Source organism: Gorilla gorilla, chromosome 1, assembly GCF_029281585.2.
Source record: "Gorilla gorilla gorilla isolate KB3781 chromosome 1, NHGRI_mGorGor1-v2.1_pri, whole genome shotgun sequence".
Classification (NCBI taxonomy): domain Eukaryota; kingdom Metazoa; phylum Chordata; class Mammalia; order Primates; family Hominidae; genus Gorilla; species Gorilla gorilla.
In genome coordinates, this window is record NC_073224.2 from 186,721,825 (window position 1) to 186,733,811 (window position 11,987).

At 42.7% G+C, this 11,987-nt stretch overlaps 1 protein-coding gene and 1 long non-coding RNA gene across 25 annotated transcripts in view; one reads left to right on the forward strand and one right to left on the reverse strand.

Annotated features, from left to right (window-relative positions):
- The window catches only part of LRP8 (LDL receptor related protein 8), an 80,702-nt gene extending 76,725 nt beyond the window's left edge, over positions 1 to 3,977 (forward strand). For 15 of the 24 annotated variants that reach the window (XM_055349323.2, XM_055349281.2, XM_055349283.2 and 12 more), the window contains 2 exons: positions 967 to 1,143; positions 3,467 to 3,977. In XM_055349323.2, the coding sequence (XP_055205298.1) occupies positions 967 to 1,143; positions 3,467 to 3,505 (216 nt within the window). In that variant the 3' untranslated portion in view covers positions 3,506 to 3,977. The remainder of the gene's footprint in view (positions 1 to 966; positions 1,144 to 3,466) is intronic. The other 9 variants (XM_055349373.2, XM_055349368.2, XM_055349292.2 and 6 more) reach the window with 1 other exon arrangement.
- Positions 3,978 to 7,748: 3,771 nt separating this feature from the next.
- On the reverse strand, positions 7,749 to 11,983 carry LOC109024625 (uncharacterized). The gene is made up of 2 exons (XR_008668038.2): positions 11,189 to 11,983; positions 7,749 to 8,093 (listed from the first exon to the last, which is right to left on the reverse strand). It is a non-coding gene; the product is annotated as an uncharacterized lncRNA (long non-coding RNA).
- Between the last annotated feature and the right edge of the window lie 4 nt (positions 11,984 to 11,987).

Consider the following 11,987-nt stretch of genomic DNA (forward strand, 5'->3'; position numbering starts at 1 on the left):
TCTTTCCTTCTTTCCTTCCTTTCCTCCCTCCTTCCCTTCCTCCTTCTTTCCTTCCTCAAACATTTATCAAAAACGCACCATGTATCAGGCACTGTTCTAGGCCCCGGGGAACACAGAAATGCTGGGGTAGGTGGTTAAGGTAAAAAGGTATCAGGACCACCTTGTACCTAGAGGCTCTTCCTGGCAGTAAAAAAAGCCAAATGTCTCTCTTTCTGCTCAGTAAATTTTCAGAACCTTTAGCCTGGAAGGGTAACTGTGGCCATTTAATTCAAATGTATTCATTTCAATACTGTATGCCAGTTACGTGCCAAGCACCACATTAGATATCAAGTATTCAAAAGTCAATAAGGAACGTGCTTGCTCCCAAGAAGCTGGTAGGGAGTTAGAGATACTAACATACAGTGGTATAATTGTGTGCTGAATGCCGTGGTGGAAGCTCAGGAGTCCCCTCTTCTAGAAAGCTATCTTTGGCTTGCTTTGTTCTCCCACAGTACTCTGGGCCTCTCTACCTCACAGCCCCTGTCACACTGTAGTCCACTTGTCTTCTACTCAGTGGTCTCCTCACTAACCCATAAGATCCTTGAGGGCAGAACTGTCTGATTAATCTTTTCCTGATGCCTAGCACGGCATGGCTGACTCCCAACAAATATTTGTTGAACAGATGCCATGGAAACATCAACAAGGGGGCTATTAATTCTGTCTGGGGAATCAGGCAAGGAATGCCTCACAGAGAAGGTGACAGATGGACTATGTCCTTGAAAGATTAATAACAGTTTTCCCGGGAGAGAAGGAGGGAAATGGCATTCCAGATAGAGGCATGTGCAAAGGCTTGAAGGTACAACACAGCATGGCTTTTTGGGGGGAATGAGGACCACAGAGTGGCACAGCAGGTGTCACTGTTATACAGCACAGTCAGGGGGCTGAGTGTGACCTCAGAGGTCATCCACAGTGCCATCCCCCTGTCAGGCAATCAGCAGCTTTGATCGCCCACTGTGGGCAGAGCCCTGTCTTGGGGAGACCAGAGAACCGGAAGACCCAGCCCCTGCCCTCAAGGAGCTTTTTGTCTTGCCGGGGGAACCAAGGTCACAGCTGCACCAACTCCCGAAGAACCCTCTTTCCGAGCTGCCTGTCGTCAAATCCAAGGTAGGGCAGTGCCACTCTAAGTCTGAGGGGCTGGTGAGTGAGGGCATGAACCAAGGCAGGCGCAGCCAATCCTAGAAGGCTTTCTGGTTTGGGAAGGCTGCAAATTGTAAGCTGGGTGTTGGGGCAAAGAAGAAAAATGGGTTAGTCACAGACCAATGAATGGCATGTGGAAGAAAGCAATCAAGTTTGGGGCAGGGCAGACAGAATTGCTGCTGAGGCAAACTGTTCATGAAGGGGAGACATGGGAAATGAGATGGAGCCAATGAGGAGGGTTAGCAGATGGCCTTGAGGATCCTTAGCCTCGGCCAGTCCAAAAAAATAGTTGCTTGACCAGTTTTTGAAGATCAGAGGGAGCACAGTGGAAGAAGCACTGAACTTGGAATAAGAAAACTCCCAGTTCCATCCTTCCACTGCCCTGTGATCTCAGTCACTTCTTTCTGCTCACTGTTATTTGTAAAATGAGAATAACAACCCCCATTCTACCTGCCTCCTGAGTTTATAAAGTACAAGTGAGATAGCACGTGTGAGAGCACTTTGTGACTTACAAAGCACTCTGCACATGTAAAGTGACATTATTTCCAGAGAAAGAAATGACTCAGGGGGAGTTACTCCCGATGAGTGTTAAGGACCAAGTAATAAGCTTCTGCCAGTTGCAGAGAAATAAGGAAATCAACATTTAGTGAGCACCTACTGTGTGTCAGACACTGTTCCCAGTGTTTTACATATATTTTCTCACTTAATCTTCATAATAACCTTATCAAGCTGATATTATTCGCCCCATTTTGCAGATGAGGAAACTGAGACTCATAGAAATTGAATAACTTGCCTAAGGTCATAGCCAGGAAGTGGCAGAACCAGAATTCAAACTCCAGTCTGTATATACACAAAAGCCCATGCTCTTTCCTTTATATCGTGAGGTAAATAGCCTTGAAGCTCTGGAAATCAATATTCTCAACAACCTGTCTCTCCTCTGTCCATTTCTCGGATAACTGTACCATCACTACTGGGGCCTATCTTTGGCCTAGAGATCTGTCTTGGAGAGAGTGGGAGGGTAGCTAGACTAGAATAAGATGGTCTTAAATATCTACACTGGTGGAGGATGGCCATTGCATTCATAAAAAAACTACAGATAACCCAAAGATGACTTGAAAGGCAGTAGAGTTACTTTTTATCATATGTAGAATGTCCAGAGATGGGAGATACTAGTCTGATTCTATTTTATGTTGGTTACGTTGACCTAGGATATTCTGGGCCCTATGTGGTGTTAGGTACTATGTTAAACACTCTCTGTGCATTATCTCATTTGATTCCTCAACAACCCTGTGAGGTAGGTCCTATTACTATTCCCATTTGATAGATGATAAAACTAAGTCTCAGAGAAGTAAAGTGGCTGGCCCAAATTCACATAACTATGAGGAAAAGTACTGAAGCTGGGGAGGGTCTTTCCAAAGGAGGGTATCTGGGAAATGGAAAAGAGGCAAACAAGATTACATCAGGACTAGTTGGGGAAAGTTAGATGTGTACCCTGGAGAAGAAAACACTCAGAATGAACGGAAGGGAATTCAAACACCATCTATAAATTTCAAGGGTTGTCCTATGTAGAACTGTCTCTGAGTCTGAGATGGAATCAGGGAATGTCAGAAGATATAAACAAACAAATTTCACATTAATATAGGAAAGAATTTAAATCTGTTGTCCACAATGGAATAGACTGGCTCAGGGGTTAGTGGGCTCACCTTCCCATGGTCAGCCATTTTTGGCAGACAGGAGTCTAGCATCTACCTAATGACTGGAAAGCAGGGGTGAGGGAGAGAGGGATGGAATTTAATTAACCTGCATTGCCTCCCAACTGTGTTTAATCTGTTGGGAAGGTGCAGTATATTACTTTTCTAAATGTGATTGGCATGCTAGAGGCAAGTAACCCCATAGCCTGAAATTTAACATTTGCCAAAGCTAACCCACTGAAATTGACCAAACCTAAAATCCTATAAGGGAGGATTGAGAAAATTTAGATCTGTGCAACTCTTCTTTACAAAGATACAAAACAGAATGATGAAAAAATCTACAGCTTTGGATTCATACAGACCTGGGATCAAATTTTAGTTCAGCCACTTGCTATGTGATCCAGAACAAACCCTACTTAAGCTCATTGAGTTTTTTTTCTCATCTGTAAAATAAATAGGATAAATCCTGTCTCTTAGGATAGTTTGAACATTATGTGAGCTAATACCTGTTAAAGTAACGTAAGTCTGTGATTTGTCAATACTCAATAAATAGTAACTCTTATGGATCTAATGATGAATTCTTTGGTTTGTCTCCCCAGCGAGTGGCATTAAGCCTTGAAGATGATGGACTACCCTGAGGATGGGATCACCCCCTTCGTGCCTCATGGAATTCAGTCCCACGCACTACACTCTGGATGGTGTATGACTGGATGAATGGGTTTCTATATATGGGTCTGTGTGAGTGTATCTGTGTGTGTGATTTTTTTTTTTAAATTTATGTTGCGGAAAGGTAACCACAAAGTTATGATGAACTGCAAACATCCAAAGGATGTGAGAGTTTTTCTATGTATAATGTTTTATACACTTTTTAACTGGTTGCACTACCCATGAGGAATTCGTGGAATGGCTACTGCTGACTAACATGATGCACATAACCAAATGGGGGCCAATGGCACAGTACCTTACTCATCATTTAAAAACTATATTTACAGAAGATGTTTGGTTGCTGGGGGGGCTTTTTTAGGTTTTGGGGCGTTTGTTTTTTGTAAATAAGATGATTATGCTTTGTGGCTATCCATCAACATAAGTAAAAAAAAAAAAAAAAAAAAACACTTCAGCTCCCTCCCCCATTTAGATTATTTATTAACATATTTTAAAAATCAGATGAGTTCTATAAATAATTTAGAGAAGTGAGAGTATTTATTTTTGGCATGTTTGGCCCACCACACAGACTCTGTGTGTGTATGTGTGTGTTTATATGTGTATGTGTGTGACAGAAAAATCTGTAGAGAAGAGGCACATCTATGGCTACTGTTCAAATACATAAAGATAAATTTATTTTCACACAGTCCACAAGGGGTATATCTTGTAGTTTTCAGAAAAGCCTTTGGAAATCTGGCTCAGAAAATAGATACCATGGTTTGTGCAATTATGTAGTAAAAAAGGCAAATCTTTTGACCTCTGGCTATTCCTGAGACCCCAGGAAGTCAGGAAAAGCCTTTCAGCTCACCCATGGCTGCTGTGACTCCTACCAGGGCTTTCCTTGGCTTTGGCGAAGGTCAGTGTACAGACATTCCATGGTACCAGAGTGCTCAGAAACTCAAGATAGGATATGCCTCACCCTCAGCTACTCCTTGTTTTAAAGTTCAGCTCTTTGAGTAACTTCTTCAATTTCTTTCAGGACACTTGGGTTGAATTCAGTAAGTTTCCTCTGAAGCACCCTGAAGGGTGCCATCCTTACAGAGCTAAGTGGAGACGTTTCCAGATCAGCCCAAGTTTACTATAGAGACTGGCCCAGGCACTGAACGTCTAGGACATGCTGTGGATGAGGATAAAGATGGTGGAATAGGTTTTATCACATCTCTTATTTCTCCTTTCCCCTTACTCTCTACCATTTCCTTTATGTGGGGAAACATTTTAAGGTAACAAATAGGTTACTTACCATCATATGTTCATATAGATGAAACTAATTTTTGGCTTAAGTCAGAACAACTGGCCAAAATTGAAGTCATATTTGAGGGGGGAAATGGCATACGCAATATTATAGTGTATTGGATATTTATGTTCACACAGGAATTTGGTTCACTGCTTTGTAAATAAAAGGAAAAACTCCGGGTATATGTATAGATGTTCTTCATTATAGACATCTTCTTTGCTTTTCTTGGCCTTGGGGGAGGAAGGGAGAAGTGCTCTTTTCTACTTGTGGGGTCTCCCATTGGAAACATAATCCTATAGTCCCAGAAGGATTCAGTCCCCAGTGGCTTTCCCATCCAAAGAGAAAGAGTTTGAGTTTCTTAACTCTGCTGTTCTGCCACTTACTCCCACTAGACAACCAGGGACAAGGTGCAACATGGAAGTGTTTGACTTAAGTAGGAGCAGAGGAGCTGCATCTAATCTCATCATACCTGGAACTTGACACACTTAAGCAAATGCCTTCCCATCCCTACCTGCCAGATGCCCCCAACTCAGTGAAGTTGGATGTCTCACCAGCTTGATACCCTTTGAATTTTCAGTCAGACATTCTGGAGTTCTAGCATCCTGTACCTAGGACGTTCCTCTGTGTCACTCTTGGCCTCCTAAACTCTAAGAAAATAACTATATTCTGGAGCTTGGGCCGTGTGTTTTGCATAATCCAGCAATCTCCTCATGACATGCATGTGTTGATAGTCCTGAAACATTCATTGAGAGGGTAAATGCAGTTGACCTAGAATGACCAATACCAAACAGAATTTTTAGAACAGGTGGCCAACTCCTATGGAGCTTACTCACATATTACTATTCTTTTAAGAACGGAAAGTAAAATTATTTTTGACTGAAGAAAAACGATGACAGTGAAAAACATGGAAATGTACTCAAAACAAGTGACTTTTTCTGTAATCTTCCAAAGAAACTGAATTTTCCAAGGAATTAAATGATAACAGTGGCTAAGGCATAGTTTCTAAACTTTCAGTCAGATCCTGGCATTCACAGAAAAAAATAATGAATGGGGTCTGGACATACAGCCTGAGATCTCAAAATGACGATGAAATTCACAACTTTTCTCAGAGACATTCATGTTTCCTGCATATGCTACAACTGCAGTTTGAAAGAGGCAGCAATGGGAGCAACCCTTTACAAGAAACAAATTGTGATATATTCATGTGTTGGACGGCAGTAAATAAGATGAAACCTGAGGAGTCAGATCCACCTTCCCCCATTCATAGAGGCTTTTCAGCCTCATTTTGAGGTATAGTTACATATCTTTTGCCTTTTGCCCCCGTGCATAGGTATCTACAGCCAATCACAGATCACAGAGTCACTGGACTATAGAGCTGGAAGGAAGCTCAGAGACCATGCCAAGAGGGCAGAAAATTTATCAGAAGCCAGTCCCAGTGCGTTTCCTCCATTTCCTTCTGCAGGAAGACTATTTTGGGCTGCCTGAACATTGTATCAAACCTGCTACCTATACTATGGTCTACCTTTCCTCCAGTGGAATTACAAAGGCACTAGCTGAAATGCCTTCTAGAAACAGAGAAAACGAAACTGTACTTATTTACTCTTGATACACAGATTATTTATAAAACAGATTGAAGTAACCCGTTAACTGGCAAAAAGAGAATGAGATCGGATTTAAATGTATGGCAGTAAGTCCTATTGATCCCTCCAGTTACCTCAGTATGACTGCAGTATATTCATTCACTAAAACCACTCACTAGATACCAACTACACACCTGGCACTGCAGATGTAAAGGTCAGTCACACATGTTCTGACTTTACAGAGTTCACAGTAGCAGTGGAGGATGATATACGTGGAAACAAAAAAGGCATTGACTCTATTCAGAGCACTGTTAGGGCTCAAAGGAGAGAGGGGTCTTTCCACCTAAGAAATGAGGAATAGGGTCATCATAGAAGTGACCTTAAGTCTTAAAAATTTAGAAGGGGATTCCAAGCTGCTTCAGGCAGAGACACATCGAGCTAAAACACAGAGGTATGAAAGAGCACAGGGACTTTAGGAATTGCACAGTTCATTCTAACAGGAACAAAAGGCTCAAGGGGGGCAAGAAATGAGGCTGTATGGAAAGATTCAATGTAAGCACTTTATAAAATAGTTAGATTAATTTCTGATTCAATGAAGCATTTCTTGATCATTGTGTACAAGGCACTAAATGCATCATGGAAAATTCATTAGGATGCATTGCCAGCACTTTGCAGAACTGATATTATTCAGCCTCAAGCTTTCCAGTGGCCAAAGGGAAATGCTGACTGCTTTTCATATATTTGAGTCAAAGATTTTTTATATGGTCAATGAAGACTAATATAAGGGCAGTGGGATTTTCACAGAAGCATGCCATGTTGTCGAGAGCCTCTTAGATTTTCTCAACTGTGAGAAAGAAAAACGAAAATGTTGAAGACGTTGAGTCTGGAGAGGGGATAACCAATCACTGTCCAGTTGGGCACTGGTGGGAATGGGGAAATGGCACAGGAATGCAAGCCTCTCCACCCTACCCCCTGAACTCCAGCCATACACTCATCGTTTCACAAAATATAAATGAGTTAGCATTAAATGTTTCAGAGTAAATAATTCCTTTTCCCGAAATGCATGAAGATAGAGTAACAGACTTCTCACACTGTATTTTTAGGGTATGGAGAATTTAGAAGGTTAAAGAATTACTGCTTCAATTTTTCAGTTAAAAAAAAAAATCAGGAAGCTCTGTTCATTCAGGCTATGCACCATGTGCACAGTCAAGAATTAGCAGAAACCCTCTGCATTTACAAACACTTTGTGCTATAAAAAAGTAATTTTTAAAAAGCCACTTGTGTGTGTGTGTATATATATATATATATATATTTAAAGCCAAGGTTTTGATACTTTTTTACAAAAACTACAAGAGAAAACAAATATACCTGTCCAAACCATATACTTTTAAAAGAGCATTTTTTTTCCATACAAGCTGTTGTTAATTTGGGGGTAAAGTGCTGGTTTGCAAACTTCATCAAATTGTTCCCAAGTGGATTCTCCTTGTTTGTCTCCCCCCACCAACCCCCAAGTTACCATATTTGATGTAAGAATCAGGCATGTTAGAATGTTGTGTCACACTAACTGGTTCTGCTCTTTTTGTCTTGTCATTCAAGTTCCGTTAGCTTCTGTACGCGGTGCCCTTTGCAGTCTGGTGTCTCTTCCAGAGGCGAGGGGGCTGAAGATGGCGTACTGCATCTCACTAGCTATACTGGCATCATCTTGGTAAACTGAAAACCAAATGTGGACATTTGTAAAATCAGTGCACTGTTTCTAGAGAGAGATTAAATTCATTTAAAAAAAACTTTTAAGTTTTGTTTCATTGTAATACTTTAATGAGGGGGAGTGAACTATCACTGAGTCCCTAATGTGTACCAGTATTCTACATAAATTATCCCAGTCTTTGTCAACAATTTGGTGAGATAAATACTATCAATACTATCCACTCCCATTTTATAGATGAGAAAATGGGCAAAGTAACTGCCCAAAGTCACAAGGTTATTTTTAGTGCCCCCAAAGAGCAATTGTACATGTAGCATTCTCTGCCTAAATTTTCCTTCTCTGCCTCCACATGACTAACTCCTATTTGTCCTTGAGTACTCCACTTAGGTAATGCCTCCTCCAGGAAGCCTTCCCTTTTCTCTAAGACTAGGTTAGATAACTCACCTCTGTACTTCCATAACAATTTTTGCCTACTTGCATCCCAATACTTCTGCCTTACCATTCATTCCCATGCCATTGGGGTTGCTTTTGCCAAGGTCATCCAGGACCTCCTCGATTATAAATCTGGTAAACATTTTCAGTTTTGCTCTTCCTTGACCTGGAAGCAGTAGTTAACACTGTTAGCCACTCTTTTCTTGGCATATTCTTATTTTGGCTTCCATGATACCATTTCATGTTTTTTCTCCTATCTCTCTGGCCACATCTTAGTCTCCTTTGCCTACCCCTTAAATTATGGTATTCCATCTCAAATCCATCCACTTTTCTATCTCCATTACTTTTTTTTTTTTTTTTTTAAGAGACAGGGTCGTACTCTGTTACCCAGGCTGGAGTACAGTGGTAGGATCATAGCTCATTGCAACCTCCGCCTCCTGGGCTCAAGCAATTCTCCTGTCTCAGCCTCCCGAGTAGCTGGGGCTACAGGTGCATGCCACCCTGCCCAGCTAATAGATTACTTAAACTACTTATCTGAATGTCATACTTCTAGTCTTTTCATTTTCCAATCTAACCTACAAGACTGCAGCCAAAGTGTCTTTCTAAAGTACCATAGATGTATCACCACCACTTCTTTCCACTTTCCTGCTTAAAGCTCTTCAACTGCTTTGCTGGCACAAAAATCCAATATTCTTGGGTTTGCCCAAACTCTTTTAATATGGCTTATAAAACCCTTCATGATTTGGCTTCTGCCCCATCTCCAGCTTCATCACTCACTACTCTATATTCTAATCACACAGTTCTGGGCCTCCGTCTGGAACATTTCCTTCAGGAACATTTCCCTAAGGACCCTACACTGGATTAGGAGTCACCTCATGTGCTTCCATAGTCCTCTGTGCTTCCTTTATTGGTAATCTTATCCTTACATTGTAATTGCTTGTATGCTCCTTAACTGCCTCCTCTGCAAGCTCTGTAAAGAACTCTCTTGCTCAACATTGTATCCTCTCTGCACATGACACTCAGTGGATGCTCAATAAATGATGCTGAATGCAGGCACTGCAGACACATGGACCATGCTCTTTCAGTTACACCATGTCTCATACCCAGAAACCTGGATTACTTCACAGCCTGACTGGAGTTGTGTGTCCTTTAAATTTCTCAACACTTTTGTTATTTGCCACATCTGAAGATCCCCAGATTCACTTATGATTTTTATAATTTTACTCCTGGAAAATAACCTTGTAGCAATTGCTTAATCCCTCTACATACTTAACTCTAATCACCACCTCAAGATTGTTGTGATGATTCAAAGAACAAGCACAGGTAATCCCATTGACCCTAGGGGCTGACATTTATTAGGTGCTTGATACCTGGTCCCTTTTCTTTTTTTCTCTTTTTTTTTTTTTTTTTGAGACAGGGTCTTGCTTTGTCACCCAGGCTGGAGTGTAATGGTGTGATCATGGTTCCCTACAGCCTCGACCTCCCAGGCTCAAATTATCCTCCTACCTCAGCCTCCCAAGTAGCTAGGACTACAGGTGTGCACCACCACACCTACCTATTTTTTAAATTTTTTGTAGAGACAAAGTCTCCTATGTTGCCCAGGCTGGTCTCAAACTCCTGGGCTCAAGTGATCCTCCTGCCTCAGCCTCCCAAAGTGCTGGGATTACAGGTATGAGCCACCGCGTCTAGCCCCCTTCTCTTTTATACAATTCCCTTGTTACCACCCATATCCAGTGTTTTGTAATAAAAATGTCTTATGGTTTTACAGCAATTTACAGTTTCCGAGACATTGCTTCTTACAACAGTTCTGCTAGGTGTACATTATTATGCTCATTTTAAAGAGAAGGAAACTGAAGTCTAAAAAGTTGAGTCGGTTCACCTTTGGTTACAATGAGTCATTGTTACACAAGGGATTATTTTAACCTGTGTCCAGTGATTTTTTCCCCCACCACACCTACTCTACACTCTGCTGCTAATGCTTTTGCAGGGAGAAAAGGACTCAGTGTTAAGACTGAGGGCCGGGCGCGGTGGCTCATGCCTGTAATCCCAGCACTTTGGGAGGCCGAGGCAGACGGATCGCCTGAGGTCGGGAGTTCGAGACCAGCCTGGCCAACATGGTGAAACTCCGTCTCTACTAAATATAGAAAATTACAAAAATTAGCTGGACATGGTGGCGCATGCCTGTAATCCCAGCTACTTGGGAGGCTAAGGCAGGAGAATCACTTGAACCCAGGAGTTTGAGACCAGCCTGGGCAACATAGGGAGACTTTGCCTCTACAAAAATTTAAAAATTAGGTAGGCAAGGTTGCGGTGAACTGAGATCACTCCATTGCACTCCAGCCTGGGCAACAAGAGCGAAACTCCGTCTCAAAAAGAAAAGACTGGGAATAGGAATCAGAGACTGCTGTCCCAACTTACAGAATCCTATACAGTTCTAGCCGCCAGGACCCAAGAATGATGTCATCTCGGCACTGTCTCTAGAACCATTCATTCTTTCTAAGCCTGGAACTTAGATGAGTGAAAGCAGGTTCCTATTACATAACTATGATCTTGATTGCCCTGGGCCTACTCAACTGTAAATTTTTTCCAGAGCCAGAAAGGCTTCACAGAGGACAACTTTACCCTGAAAAGAAAGAACCTCTTTGGTCAGTGGTCCTCAACTCTGACTCACCTGAAAGCTTTACAAAAAGTACCAATGCCCAGGTCCAGCGCTGGAGATTTTAACTGGCTTGGGGTAGAGCCCTGGCATCAGTATTTTTAGAGGCTTCCCAAGTGATTCCAATGTGCAGCCAGGCAGAGAATTACTGCTCGGTAAGTGGGATGACTGGGGAGTGGGAGATCAAATACTCTAACGTCTCCCAGCACCTATTCTAGAGATCAGTGGGGCAGAAAGGTAGAAATAAAAGGTGGAAAGGGATGAAATGGGTAAATGTGGGTGAATTAATTCCAGGGAAACGGCAATCTCCACTGTGGATTCAGGGAAGGCGTCACTGAGGAGGGCTTTCTTAACAGTTCAGGTCAGTGGAAGCCAACTTGAGGCACACATCGTGCGCGGCATCCTCCGGGGAGGTCGGGTCATTTCACCCCATTTTACTGCCGAGATCACCTAGGTCCAGAGACGGTAAAGAGCGGTGTACGACTCACACAAGTCGGGAGTCCTGTGAACCGAGGTTGAGCCTGGCGGGCCTTCGGCCCGAGGTCTTTAAGCGAAGTCACCAGACCCGGCGTTCAAAGCCCAGAGGTAGGCAGGCGGCTGGCTCTCCGCCTCAGGCCTGGAGAGAACCCAGGGGTACGAACCTCAACCTCGCTCCCGCGTCCAGCTGGAGGGGCGGAGCTGGCTGGCCCCGCCTCCGGGTTAAACAAAGTTCTTTACAGACTAGGCGTGAGGGCATGTGGCAGTCCTGTTGCCACTTCCGGGCGCAGAGGTTAGCGAGAAGGAACCCCTCCACGAAGCGACGACGGGGACCTGA